This window comes from Drosophila montana, unplaced genomic scaffold (assembly GCF_035044405.1).
Source record: "Drosophila montana isolate Dmon_TW-CO22-7 unplaced genomic scaffold, ASM3504440v1 contig_1853_1, whole genome shotgun sequence".
Taxonomy (NCBI): Eukaryota; Metazoa; Arthropoda; class Insecta; order Diptera; family Drosophilidae; genus Drosophila; species Drosophila montana.
The window spans coordinates 1,203,704-1,218,550 of NW_026996772.1; the positions used below are offsets into that span (position 1 = coordinate 1,203,704).

Consider the following 14,847-nt stretch of genomic DNA (forward strand, 5'->3'; position numbering starts at 1 on the left):
GAGTTCAAAGTGCCACTAAGTGACTGGGTAACGCTGATGGTTGTGTGGCATGAAGCGCGAACATGAAACATGTGTGCAACAGATCAGCAGATGCACGCTGTTGTTGCTACTGTTGTTGCTGTTGCTGCTGCTGCCCTGCCTTGGTTTATTTTTAAAAGTATGCATTGAAAATGCCACTCTCCAGTCTCCAGTCTCCATCCCAGGCCCAGGCAACAAGTTGCAGTCCCCCAACCAAGTACACACACACACTCACACACACAAATATAAGATCACAATAATAATAAAAGAAAAATGCCCACAAAAAAAAGATTAAGAAAAAACTGTGCACAGCAACAACAAAATCGATCAGCCCAGCGGCAGCAGCAACAACAACAACAACAGGCAATGACAATAACTGGGCTGGGACAACAAGCTCCAAGCGTACATACACATAAACATATGCATATACATGTATAAAGGTGTATATGTGTGTGTGTGTGTGTTTTAGGCCCTTCTTTTAAGACCAAAACGAAGCGAAACCGACCAAGCAAGAAAAGCCATTAAAAAAAAGCTGTGGGCGAGCAGAGCCAAGAGCCGCAAAGAGCGCGCGAAGCTTCCATTGCATGCACACACACACACACTCAGCAGACAGAGATCGCGAGCATGTATGGCTGAAGTGTCGGGTATAGGAATGGAGGGGGGGAGGGGGGAGGGGCCAACATAAAGTGCGATTTAATTCCTCGAATGAAGCACAAAGTAAAGCGCAATGTACAAAGTCGAAGTCCGAAGCGTAGCTAAACACACATATACACACACACACACACACACACACGCACACAGCATAAAAGCAGTAGAAAACTCGATCGAGCCGAGCGACGAGGCGTGCCGAGTACCGACTGCCCAAACGAGAGCCGAAGCTAGCGCGCAGCATAAGCAGCATTTATGCATTGTTGTTGTTGGTTTTGTTGCTGTGGTTCTGTTTGTGTTGTGGATAAATAGGGAAGCGAACGAGCGAACGAGCGAGCGCGCTCGTGGACGACGCTCGTTGCGCTCGTTTGCTTGGCGCGCATTCAGATAGCTGCCTGGCCAGATATGAGACCGTGGGAAAGAACAACCAAAGACGTGTTGTACACACACACACACACAAACACACACACACCCATGCATACATACATACATACATATCCATATGTATGCGCATGCGAGCGTCTGTTTTATTTCTTTACATTTTGTTTGCTCATTCGCTTCGCATGCGCAGCGGCGCGCAGTTTTTTTCTTTCGCTTTGCTGCTGCTGTCGCTGTCTTTTTATATGTCTATATGTATATGGTGTTTGTATGTATGAACATATCGCCGCAGGCGCAACCCACCAGAGAGCGCGCGCAGCCGTACTGCGAGAGCTCTACTTGCAGAGCGAGATAGCTAGCATAAGGGAGCGACTGAGCGCCGGCTGTTGTTCTCGACTTACCTGTGTGCGCGCTCTCAACGCTCTCATCCCTCAATCCAGCTCGTTTTGAGTGCTCGACGCTGAGACTCCATCTGGCTGCCAAAACATGTGCAACACAGCTGCATACGCCGCCGAACAAATACATATACATACATACATACATACATTATGAACACATGTATGTATGGACATATTTTAAGCGTTGTCTGCGCTTTGTGCGCCTTCTTCGCATTGCCTGGCAACCACTTTTTGTTCGTGCCCTGGCCAGTTGTTGTTGTTGTGAACGTTTTCGTTTATTGAAGCATTTTATGATGCTGTGTTGTTGTCCATAAATCTGTTTATGCACTTCATTGAGCACATACATATGTACACATGTATGTACACACTTGCATGCGTACACATACATATGTACATATGTATGTATGCATATGTACACATGTTCACTTGCAGTGTGACCGTTTAGCGAACCAATCAAACTGTCGGTATTTTAGGTATAACGATTGAATTCAAAAATAATTTTTAAGATTTATGATTACCTTCGTTGTTCTCTATATTCTCCAAGCCCAATTATGTATATTCTTGCCCCAATAAATCGTACATAGCATTCGATCATGAATTCTTCATTTCGCCATTTCAAAAACGTCTCAGTAAATTTTTGATATATTCAAAAATTGGCTTCAATATTGATTGAAGAATTTCGATCCAAATTAAATAGCTAAATCATGTTGAACCTCATGAATTTATTCCGCATTCCTTTGATGAATGATCAAACATAACCACAAATTAGTGGACGAAAATTGGAATACTTCCGTCCAATAATTCACTCTGTTTAGAATCTAAGTGCGCTTAAAATGTCTTATATATATATATACATATAGTATCAGGGAATTCTATGAACATATGTATGTACATATATTCAAATATTTATAAAAAAAAAAAAAGAAAAAAAAAAGAAGATTAAGTATTCCTGGTTAAGAACCTTTTTTTAATAAAAACCCTAAAACCCCTAAACTTGGGAACTTATCCGAATTGTTAAAAAGAAAATACCCCGTATATTTTGGGATCAATTTGGTATTATCAATAGATATTAGTATATTCAGCTAAATGCAAATCTAATCGAAATTCGTCAAACAATTTCCTTGTTCATTTTCAGGTTTCGAGGGCAAGAACTGCGATCAGAACATCGACGATTGCCCGGGAAATCTGTGCCAGAACGGCGGCACCTGTGTGGACGGCATCAATGACTATCGCTGCAACTGTCCGCCCAATTTTACGGGTCGCTACTGCGACGTGGATGTGGACGAGTGTGCGCTGCGTCCGTCCGTCTGCCAGAACGGAGCGACCTGCACGAACACCCACGGCACCTACAGCTGCATCTGTGTAAACGGCTGGGCCGGCAGCGACTGCAGCGAGAACATTGACGATTGTGTCCAGGCGGCGTGCTTTGATGGCGCCACGTGCATCGATGGCGTGGGCAGCTTCTATTGCCGCTGCACGGCGGGCAAGACGGGTCTGTTGTGCCACCTGGACGATGCGTGCACCTCGAATCCCTGCCATTCGGATGCCATATGCGATACCAGTCCGATAAATGGCTCCTATGCGTGCTCCTGCGCCACCGGCTACAAGGGCGTCGACTGTTCCGAGGATATTGATGAGTGCGATCAGGGTTCGCCGTGCGAGCACAATGGGATCTGTGTGAATACGCCGGGCTCGTTTATGTGCAACTGCTCGCAGGGATTCACCGGACCGCGCTGCGAGACGAACATCAACGAATGCGAATCACATCCGTGCCAGAACGAGGGCAGCTGCCTGGACGATCCGGGCACCTTTCGTTGCGTCTGCATGCCCGGCTTTACGGGCACCCAGTGCGAAATCGATATCGATGAGTGCCAGTCGAGTCCCTGCCTGAACGACGGCATCTGCCACGACAAGATCAACGGCTTTAAGTGCAGCTGTGCGCTCGGCTTTACGGGCACACGCTGCCAGATCAACATCGACGACTGCCAATCGCAGCCGTGCCGGAACAATGGTATCTGCCACGACTGCATCGCCGGCTACAGCTGCGAGTGTCCGCCGGGCTATACGGGGACCAGCTGCGAGATCAATATCAACGACTGCGACTCGAGTCCGTGCCATCGGGGCAAGTGCATCGATGGCGACAACAGCTTCAAGTGCCTGTGCGATCCCGGCTTTACGGGCTATCTCTGCCAGAAACAGATCAACGAATGCGAATCGAATCCCTGCCAATTTGGCGGACACTGCGTCGACCGTGTGGGCAGCTATCTGTGCCACTGTCTGCCCGGCACCAGCGGCAAGAACTGCGAGATTAACGTGAACGAATGCCACAGCAATCCGTGCAACAATGGAGCCAGCTGCATCGACGGCATCAACTCGTACAGCTGCAGCTGTGTGCCCGGCTTCACGGGCCAGCACTGTGAGCTCAATGTGGATGAGTGCGCCAGCAATCCCTGTGCCAACAATGGCGTCTGCATGGATCTGGTCAATGGTTACAAGTGCGAGTGTCCGCGCGGCTTCTACGACGCCCGCTGCCTGAGCGATGTCGACGAGTGCGCCTCGAGTCCCTGTGTCAACGATGGCCGCTGCGAGGACGGCATCAACGAGTTCATCTGCCACTGTCCGCCCGGCTATACGGGCAAGCGCTGCGAACTGGACATTGACGAGTGCGCCAGCAATCCCTGCCAGCATGGCGGCAGCTGTTTCGACAAGCTGAACGCCTTCAGCTGCCAGTGCATGCCGGGCTATACGGGTCACAAGTGCGAGACGAATATCGATGACTGCTTGAGCAATCCGTGCGCCAATGGCGGCACCTGCATCGACAAGGTCAATGGCTACAAGTGCGTCTGCAAGGTGCCCTATACGGGCCTCAATTGCGAGAGCCAGCTGGATCCGTGCGCGAGCAATCGCTGTCGCAACGAGGCCAAGTGCACGCCCAGTCCCAATTTCCTGGACTTCTCGTGCACCTGCAAGCTGGGCTACACGGGACGCTACTGTGACGAGGATATCGATGAGTGCGCCTTTAGTTCGCCGTGTCGCAACGGCGCCAGCTGCCTGAATGTGCCCGGCTCGTATCGCTGCCTGTGCACCAAGGGCTACGAGGGCCGGGACTGTGCCATCAATACGGACGACTGCGCCTCGTTTCCCTGCCAGAATGGCGGCACATGCCTGGACGGCATTGGCGACTATTCGTGCCTCTGTGTCGACGGCTTCGATGGCAAGCACTGCGAGACGGATATCAACGAATGCCTAAGCATGCCCTGCCAGAATGGGGCCACCTGCCGGCAGTATGTGAACAGCTATACGTGCACCTGTCCGCTCGGTTTTAGCGGCATCGATTGCCAGACGAACGATGAGGACTGCACGGAGAGCTCCTGCCTAAATGGCGGCAGCTGTGTGGACGGCATCAATGGCTACAACTGCAGCTGCCTGCCGGACTATAGCGGCGCCAATTGTCAATATAAGCTAAACAAATGCGATTCGGCGCCCTGCCTCAATGGCGGCACCTGTCACGAGCAGCGCGACGAGTACACCTGCCATTGCCCCAGCGGGTTTACGGGCAAACAGTGCTCCGATTACGTGGACTGGTGTGCCCAGTCGCCGTGCGAGAACGGCGCCAGTTGCAGCCAGCTAAAGCATCAATTCAATTGCAAGTGCGCCGCCGGCTGGACGGGCAAGCTGTGCGATGTCCAGATGATCAGCTGCCAGGATGCGGCCCAGCGCAAGGGGCTGAGCGTGAAGCAGTTGTGCAATAACGGTACCTGCAAGAATCACGGCAACAGCCACGTCTGCTACTGCAGCCAGGGCTATGCGGGCAGCTATTGCCAGCAGGATATCGATGAGTGCGCCTCGCAGCCCTGCCAGAATGGCGGCACCTGTCGCGATCTGGTTGGCGCCTATCAGTGCAGCTGCCGGCAGGGCTTCCAGGGCCAGAACTGTGAGCTAAATATCGATGACTGTGCACCGAATCCCTGCCAGAATGGCGGCACCTGTCACGATCTTGTGCACGGCTATAGCTGCAGCTGTCCGCCGGGCACCAAGGGCATGCTCTGCGAACTGAACCATGACGACTGCAAGCCGGGCGCCTGTCACAACAATGGCAGCTGCATCGATCGCGTTGGCGGCTTCGAGTGCGCCTGTCCGCCCGGCTTTGTCGGCGCACGCTGCGAGGGCGACATCAACGAATGCCTCAGCAATCCGTGCTCCAATGCCGGCACCCTCGACTGCGTCCAGCTGGTCAACAACTATCACTGCAATTGCCGGCCGGGTCACATGGGACGACACTGCGAGCACAAGGTCAACTTTTGCGCCAAGTCGCCGTGCCAGAATGGCGGCGTCTGCAGCACCAAGCAGAGCGGACATCATTGCGTCTGCGCCGACGGCTACTATGGCAAGAACTGTGAGTTTAGCGGCCAGGATTGCGACTCGAATCCGTGCCGGGCGGGCAACTGTATCATCGAGGACGCCGGCGGCTATCGCTGCGAATGCAGTCGCGGCACAGCCGGACAGCACTGCGAGATCGATACGCTGGACGAATGCCAGCCGAATCCGTGCCTGCAGGGCGCCGCCTGTGACAATCTGCTGGGCGACTACGACTGCCTCTGTCCGAGCAAATGGACCGGCAAGCGCTGCGAGATCTATGATGCCAGCTATGCCGGCTGGTCGGGCGTCAGCTCTGGCGGAGGCAGCGGCGGCGGCGGCTCCTCCTCCTCCTCCTCTGGCAGCTCCATGAACATGGGCAACGGACCGAATGCTGCTGGCGGCATCGGCGGCGGCGGCATCGGCGGCGGCGGCGGTGGTGGCATCTATGCCGCTGATCTGGATCAGCAGCGGGCGCTGTGCGAGAAGCGCGGCTGTCCCGAGAAGCAGAGCAACGGCGTCTGCGATTCCGAATGCAATACGTATGCGTGCAATTTCGATGGCAACGACTGCTCGCTGGGCATCAATCCGTGGGCCAATTGCACGGCGCGCGAATGCTGGCGCGTCTTCATGGACGGCCAATGCAATCAGGACTGCAACAATGCCGCCTGCCTGTACGACGGCCGCGACTGCGAACAGAAGCTGAAGCGATGTGCGTCCATCTACGATGCCTACTGCCAGAAGCATTATGGCGATGGCTATTGCGACTATGGCTGCAACAATGCCGAGTGCAGCTGGGATGGTCTGGATTGCGAGAAATCGGAGCAATCCGCCCAGCTGGCCGAGGGCGCCATGTCCGTGGTGATGCTCATGGATATGCGACAATTTCGGGCAGAGCAGGCGCAATTCTTGCGCGAAATGAGCCACGTGCTGCGCACCACGGTGCGCGTCAAAAAGGATGCCCTCGGCAATGACATGATCTTCAGCTGGAAGGGCGCCTCGCGCATGCCCGACATACAGGACACCGAATTTGGACGCAAGCACAAGATCCTGTATACCGAACGCAACGGCCAGACGGGCATACAAATCTATCTGGAGATCGACAATCGCAAATGTACCGAATGCTTCAATCGGGCCACCGAGGCGGCCGAATTTTTGGCCGCGTCCGCCGCAAAGCACACGTTCACCAATCGATATCCCATCTACAGTGTGCGCGGCGTGCAGAGTCCCGGCGAGGGCGATGGCACCGAGTCGCCGGCGAATGTCAAGTTCGTGATAATGGGCATTGTCCTGGTCGTGATCGCGCTGGTCTTCTTTGGCATTATGCTGGGCACACAGCGTAAGCGTGCCCATGGCGTCACCTGGTTCCCGGAGGGCTTTCGTGCGCCCGCCGCGGCCGTTATGTCGCGTCGCCGTCGCGATCCCCACGGCCAGGAGATGCGCAACCTGAACAAGCAAGTCGGCCTGGCCCAGGCCCAGGCGCATCAGCTTGCCGGCGGCGTCGGCAGCGGCGGTGTCGGCGGCGGCAGTCACTGGTCGGACGATGAGTCCGATATGCCGCAACCGAAGCGCCAACGTGCGGATCAGCTTAACAGTGGCGGACTGTCCGGCCTGGGCGGCTTGGGCGGCGGCGTCGGCGGCGGCGGCAGCGTCGCCGGGCTGACGAGCGTCGGCTATGCCAGCGACCATACGATGATTAGCGAATACGAGGAGGCCGATCCGCGTGTCTGGTCGCAGGCGCATCTCGATGTGGCCGATGTGCGCGCCATTATGACGCCGCCGGCGCATCAGGATGGCGGCAAGCACGATGTGGATGCACGCGGTCCGTGCGGCCTGACGCCGCTCATGATTGCCGCTGTGCGCGGCGGCGGCCTGGATAGCGGCGAGGATATTGAGAACAACGAGGACAGCACTGCCCAGGTGATATCCGATCTGCTGGCGCAGGGCGCCGAACTGAACGCGACCATGGACAAGACCGGCGAGACGTCATTGCATTTGGCGGCACGCTATGCCCGCGCGGATGCGGCCAAGCGGCTGCTCGATGCCGGCGCCGATGCCAATTGCCAGGACAATACGGGCCGGACTCCATTGCATGCGGCTGTTGCCGCCGATGCGATGGGCGTCTTTCAGATCCTGTTGCGCAATCGGGCAACCAATTTGAATGCACGCATGCATGATGGCACCACGCCCCTAATACTGGCCGCCCGTCTAGCGATCGAGGGCATGGTCGAGGATCTGATCACAGCCGATGCGGACATCAATGCGGCCGATAACTCGGGCAAAACGGCGCTCCATTGGGCCGCCGCCGTCAACAACACGGAAGCGGTAAATATATTGCTTATGCATCACGCGAATCGCGATGCCCAGGACGACAAGGATGAGACGCCGCTGTTTCTGGCCGCACGCGAGGGCAGCTACGAGGCCTGCAAGGCGCTGCTCGATAACTTTGCCAATCGCGAGATTACCGATCACATGGACCGCCTGCCACGTGACGTGGCCAGCGAGCGGCTGCATCATGATATTGTCCGGCTGCTGGACGAGCATGTGCCGCGCTCACCGCAAATGATTAGCATGACGCCGCAGGCAATGATCGGATCACCGCCGCCTGGCCAACAGCCGCAGCTCATCACACAGCCGACGGTCATATCGGCCGGCGGCGGGGCCGGCAAACAGAGCAGCCAGGCGGCCAAGCAGAAGGCCGCCAAGAAGGCCAAGCTTATCGAGGGCAACAGTCCGGACAATGCGCTGGATGCCTCTGCTGGCAACATGGCCAGTCTGCGGCGCAAGGCCAGCTCAAAAAAGGCCAACAACAACAATCACAACAACAACAACAACAACAATGGCAACAGCAACGCAGCCTCAAAAAAGGCCATGAACGGTTTGAATGCAGCCCAGCTGCTGACTTCGTCGGCGATCGCACTGGCGACCAACAACTGCACGGATCTGGACTCGCCGCCGCCGCCAACAATAGCAACAGCCGGCGGCGGCGGCGGGGGCAGCGGCAACGGGCAACTGGTGAATCTGCCGAGCCCCTACGACACCAGCTCCATGTACTCGAATGCAATGGCAGCGCCGCCCAACAACAACAACAACAACAACAGCAACAACAACGGCACCAAACAGCCGCCGAGCTATGAGGACTGCATCAAGGTGAGTCTACGGCAAAGCTTATTCAAAGTAAACCAAAATGAGAACAGTCGAGTCGGTACAGTCAAACCCGTCCGTGCATCCTCCCAACTGGCCGTCCGCCTCAATCTCAGCTTCTCGCAGTTCTTCAATTGCTCTTGCTTATATCCACCTAACGTTTACCACAGTATCATATTAACTGTCTGGAGCATATCTCGAGAACTTAAAGAGCCAGAGCCACCAACTTTGGAATGCAGCTACGCAGTATTCCACTTCTTAAGGTCTTCCCAGCAAATTGATAATAATCAAACCATTTTACGAGTTAAAAGCCCTAAGCTGATTGTCTTTAAATTTTGCATTAGTTCCTCTATATTATATATATATTTTATTCATTATGTTTACTTTTTTCTTTGAATAGAACGCACAGTCGCTGCAATCGCTGCCGGCGAACAGCCTGGACATGATTAAGCTGGACAACTATGGCTATTCGATGGGCTCGCCATTTCAGCAGGAAATGCTGAACGGCCAGGCGCTGGGCCTGAGCGGCGGACGCAGCACCAATACGCTATGCGGCCTGGTCAACGGCGCGCCCAACGGCGGTCACGAGCAGGGCCTCAGTCCGCCCTACTCGAATCAGTCGCCGCCGCACTCGGTGCAGAGCAGCTTGGCGCTATCGCCGCACGCCTATTTGGGTGAGTACCGCAGCTCTGGCTAGCTTCGATTCAATTTAACATGTATCTGTATATTTTTTTTAGGCTCACCATCGCCGGCCAAGTCGCGGCCCAGTTTGCCCACATCGCCGACACACATTCAGGCCATGCGACATGCCACACAGCAGAAGCAATTCGGCAGCAATCTGAACAGTCTGCTCGGCGGCGGCAATGGCTCCATGGGGCCGCAGAGCTCGCCGGTTAGCCTGGGCATCATATCGCCGACGGGCAGCGATATGGGCATCATGCTGGCGCCCCAGTCCTCCAATAATGCAAAAAGCAGTGCAATAATGCAAACGTTGTCCCCGCAAATGCAGCAGCAACAGCAGCAACAGCAACAGCAGCAGCAACAACAACAGCAGCAGCAGCAGCAGCAGCAACAACAACAGCAGCAGCAGCAGCAACAGCAGCAACAACAGCAGCAGCAGCAGCAGCAGCAGCAACAAGCAATTGGAGGCCTTGAGTTCGGTTCAGCCGGTTTGGACTTGAATGGATTTTGTGGATCTCCGGGTAAGCGCTATACGCTCCAAGAAATTATTGCCAGCTTAACTAATTCTGATTTGGCTTTGCAGACTCATTTCACTCGGGTCAAATGAATCCGCCCTCGATACAAAGTTCAATGTCGGGCTCGTCGCCATCGACCAACATGTTGTCGCCATCGTCGCAGCACAATCAGGCCTTCTATCAGTACCTAACGCCGCCCAGCCAACATTCGGGTGGACATACGCCGCAGCATCTGGTCCAGACGCTGGATAGCTATCCGACGCCATCGCCAGAATCGCCGGGACATTGGTCATCATCGTCGCCGCGCAGCAATTCGGATTGGTCGGAGGGCGTACAATCGCCGGCGGCCAACAATCTGTATATCTCGGGCGGCCATCAGGCCAACAAGGGCTCCGAGGCCATTTACATTTGACATAAGCGCACCTAGACGCAGCCGGAGCACAGCATGGCGACGACCAGCAGACGTTAAAGGTGTGGGCACTCAAAGTGCGCAGGCACCAGCCAGACAGACAGCCAGACAGACAGACAGACAGACGGACAGACAGCCAACTAGCTAGCGAGCTAGTTTTTGACTTTTAAACAACAACTCCTCTCCTCATCCAAAAAAACGACCTCACCCACAACACCTTCTAATTTTTTTTGACTAGCCCCTAAGCTTTAATTTAAAACCGGAAAAACAAAACAAACAAAAAACAACAACACATAATTATTGTATTATTGTATTATTGTAGTAATTTAAATGTTTAACTCTAATATTTGTTGTACAGTGCGCGTTGACATCGCATATATCGCATGCATATGCCAGATATATAAACACACATATCTATATATAAATTTATATATAGAGATTAAGCTAGTAAGCAGTTTGCAAGAGTTTTTTCTTTTTTTTTTTTATATATATATATATATATATCACATACCCAAACCTAAAAGTTGATCGCAGTTTTTCGATGAAAGTAAATGAAATAAATAATTTCATATTTATTTGCAAATGTCGCGTAACATTCGCTGCTTCCAGTAAACAATTAAAATTAGCGCAAATTATTTTTATTATGGACTATTTAACATGTACGTGTATTTTGTAATTGTAATTTCTAATTGTAATTTGTATTTTGTATTTGTATTTGTATTTGTAAAATGCGTGCTGGCCAAACGGCAAACGCACTTAAGCATTGAAAGCGAAAACAAGCAAAAACTTATAAGAAAATATCATCAATAGTTCTTAGCGTCGACTACGTTTAATTATTAAGTTTAAAAAACAAAAATGAACAAAATGGAAAAAAAAAACGAAAACAAACAAATTTTTTAAACTAATTGCATAATTATTAAATGTTTAGCTGTTAGTTTGGAAACTGAAGTGCTTATATAAACAAAATTGTTAGCTATATATACAATACGAACGAAACATTCTGCAAGCCTATATCATATATTATTTTTTTTGATATATACACTTTTATGTAATTCTACATAAAGCGCTATATTAAGTTTAAATTGTAAAAAGATTCTCATAACTGTTTGAATTAAGTTGATGACGCAACAAATTACAACTTTCCGCACACAAACTTTATAATATATATATCTATATATATCTATATATATATATATATATCTATATATTGGTAAACAATTAAATGCGCCAAGTTTTTTTTTTTAACTTAGACAAGGTACGGCTTAAGTTTTTAACGATAAACCGATTTATATAAATAAATATATGTATTTTTTCAAAAAATATGCAACAACATTTTTGTAATCGCGTTAATCACGAATCACATTTTCATTCTATTTTTTATTTAATTTTTTTTTTTTTTTAGTTGTTTTGCTACGCTTTTTCTTAATCTTAATGTGTAAATTGTACAATTTTTTGTTGTCCTAACTTAAACAGCGAACGAAACATGCAAATGCAAATTTTTTTGACATAATAAACATATAAAATAATTATTTTAAAAACAAATGCTTATGGATTTATGTATATATTTTGTATGTAACTTACAAAAGAAATCATTTATAACAGAGTTATATACTTATATTTGGGAAAGATCTGTGTAGTTGGACAGACCTATATTAGTATATATTTATATATACATCAATAACTTTTGAGAAGAAAAAAAAGGAAGTTTTATATTTTGTTTAAATATAAAAACATTATAACAAAATTCAGAGAGGGTGCTGGTTCGAATCCCAGCTTTGTTTCCTAGCTCCTAACATTCAAGAAGCGCAAAGGCAAAAGTTTTATATTATGAAAATATAAAAAACCTTGCAAAAAATCGTACGAGGGTGGTGGCTCGAATCCAAGGCTGTTTGTCTTATCTTCTAACTCTTAGGAAACAGCAGCAACAGATTTATATTGAAGCGCAGAAGTAAAACGTTTTTTATTATGTAAATATAAAAACATGCGTAAAATGGAGCAACGAGGGTGCAGGTGCGAATCCCAGGTGTTGTGTCCAAGCTCCTTACTTTAAATAAGCGCAAAAGTATGCTTTATATTACGAAAATATAAATATTGCAAAAAATTGAACTAGCGCGTTGGTTCGAATTACCCACAGTTGCCAGGGATACCTAAAATGAAAGGTTTTGGCTTTGGCTTTTAACAATAACAATCAAAAGGCAAAAGATTTCGGTGTTTGGCATATTTTATTTCCTTAAAATGTGATCTTATCTTACAATTTTTGAAATTACAGGCATAATTGGTGGCAAATGTGCTTTTACCTAAGCAGAGCAGATATAAAGTGCATTAGGAACGGGCTTATCCATCATCTTTTGGGAGGTGCAAGCATTTCCCACGGAGCTTTCTATTGCAGTCTTGGATGAGAGAAGGCGTGGCCAGCTAGGCACAGCCATAGAGGAACCATCTGGGCAAGTTTTTTCATGTATAGTACCTCCAGCTGGACATTGCTCTGGCTGGCCTCCAAGCGCATAACCAGCTCCTATCACAGCCTTTGGAGGAGCAGGTGGCAGGGTATGTTCTTTTAAATTCCTCACTGAATAAACTAAACGAAACTGAATACATTTCAACACATATATATTTTCTTTAGGCTTTATAATCAACTTGTGTTATTATTATTTTTGGTATTTGTTGACAAGACATTCTTTAATAATATTAAAAAAAAAAAAAACAGGAGTTTTATATATATTGATTATGTTTAAAGGCAACCGAAGGATAGCCTCAAGTAAAATTTCCGTTCGAAATCTTTATCGACCCGCTTAAATAACTCCCCATATCCCCCCACAGGCCAGGAAATCAATATCAATCAGACATACACATACATATATCACTCACACTCTTGGGTTTATTTTATGTTAATTATATGTGTGTGTGTACATAGCCGCACTGTATGTGTTTTGTTGAATTAGCAATTTTTGTTAAGCGTTAATTGTTTTGTGTAGGGTGGGACAATGTCTGGAATGTTTACTGTGCGCATTAATTGTGCCACTAGTGTAGTCATATGTTCGTCGTCGAAATCACACACACACACACACGCAGGCAAAAAAAAAAATATGAGAAAAAGAAAACAATAGAAAAAATCTACAGGAATTTAGATAAGTTTCTTGGACTCCGCACTTGTCTCCGAAGTAATTGGCGTTTGTTTTGTTGTGCAGGAAGCGTCAGGGCCGTTGGCAGAGATAGATTCAGCTGCAGTCTGCTGCACTTCCTCAGCGCCAGAGGTGGCGCCCTCGGCAGCTGGTGGGTTCTTCTCCTTGTTGCCACCGGGCACAAAGGGGCAGACGCCGCCCTTGCATTCGAAGGGGAATTCCGGTCCGGCTTTGATCACATTGCCCTGTGCATCCTTTTTCTCCCACGGATTCCAGTAGCGCAGTAGAATTGGCTGCACGAACTTGTGCCAGATGTACAGCAGCAGCGGGATGATGAAACAGGGCACGCAAACCATCTTGCGAGTGGGTGCAGGTAATTGGTTATGGAATGCAAAGGCCTATAAATCGATCAAAACATCAATTCAGTGTTAATTAGTGCAACTCACCTTGTTAACACTTGTGTGGTCTTCTTCTATCTTTTGATTTGGAATCAATGTGACCAAGTACGCTGAGGCAGTAAGTCGACAAATTACGCGCTACAAACAAAACCGATATGAATAATAATATCCACAAATAGATGCGAACAAATTTATAGAAACTCATTTATATAAAAATTGGCAAGAAAAGAAAAGAAAACAAAAGATAATTATATTAACTCAATGCTACTTAACTATACTTTAAGCTAACCTAGTCCCGGCTTCAAAAATATATAATATCCTACAGCTAAAGACTTGATTAGAAACAATATACTGCTTTTGCCAGACTCAAACCTGAACTGACTATATAAAGTTCTACAGCTTTTAAGCTGCTAAAATTGATTGCACAGCCTACTGTGATATAAAAACACAATGAGTTCGCAATAAAATTAGCAAAATCAAGATCACTTTGATTAGCTTTAAAAATTCAAATAATATTGATTTAAAATCCAGCCATTGGTGGCAGCTATATTCCTTGACGATTTTGCAGCTGCAGCATATCTTTTTATTAAATTAAATATATTCATCGAAAATTCAAAACAATGCAGCAGAGTGACCAGTTTACCATTGAGCACTTGTGACGTCACGAGCTATTAAAATATGGCTGCTGCTTAATATGCAAAACAAAGTTTATCATAAGATAATCAATTATTGTCCATACTGATTCTTTGTTGTTTCATTTATCTGCTTTCTTTTTAAATA

General features: G+C 48.7%; 2 protein-coding genes across 5 annotated transcripts in view; one reads left to right on the forward strand and one right to left on the reverse strand.

Annotated features, from left to right (window-relative positions):
• Positions 1–10,998, forward strand: part of N (Notch) — a 51,318-nt gene extending 40,320 nt beyond the window's left edge. The window contains exons 6-9 of the mRNA XM_064700591.1: positions 2,578–8,948; positions 9,343–9,616; positions 9,680–10,144; positions 10,207–10,998. Of these exons, the coding sequence (XP_064556661.1) occupies positions 2,578–8,948; positions 9,343–9,616; positions 9,680–10,144; positions 10,207–10,550 (7,454 nt within the window). The 3' untranslated portion in view covers positions 10,551–10,998. The remainder of the gene's footprint in view (positions 1–2,577; positions 8,949–9,342; positions 9,617–9,679; positions 10,145–10,206) is intronic.
• Positions 10,999–13,405: 2,407 nt separating this feature from the next.
• Positions 13,406–14,438, reverse strand: LOC135441169 (UPF0729 protein GD16342). Of its 4 annotated transcripts, none has more exons than XM_064700667.1 (3): positions 14,341–14,438; positions 14,116–14,205; positions 13,406–14,025 (listed from the first exon to the last, which is right to left on the reverse strand). In XM_064700667.1, the coding sequence occupies exon 3, from the start codon at positions 14,023–14,025 to the stop codon at positions 13,672–13,674; it is 354 nt and encodes a 117-aa protein (XP_064556737.1). In that variant the 5' UTR covers positions 14,116–14,205; positions 14,341–14,438; the 3' UTR covers positions 13,406–13,671. The 4 variants fall into 4 exon arrangements, with proteins under 4 accessions (XP_064556737.1, XP_064556738.1, XP_064556736.1 ...); XM_064700668.1 differs by having other exon boundaries at positions 14,357–14,425; XM_064700666.1 differs by lacking the exon at positions 14,341–14,438 and having other exon boundaries at positions 14,116–14,291.
• Positions 14,439–14,847: the final 409 nt, after the last annotated feature.

What these genes read in the sequence shown, in the direction of transcription:
- LOC135441169 (XM_064700667.1), bottom strand. Translation starts at nt 14,025, where the DNA reads ATGGTTTGCGTGCCCTGTTTCATCATCCCGCTGCTGCTGTACATCTGG.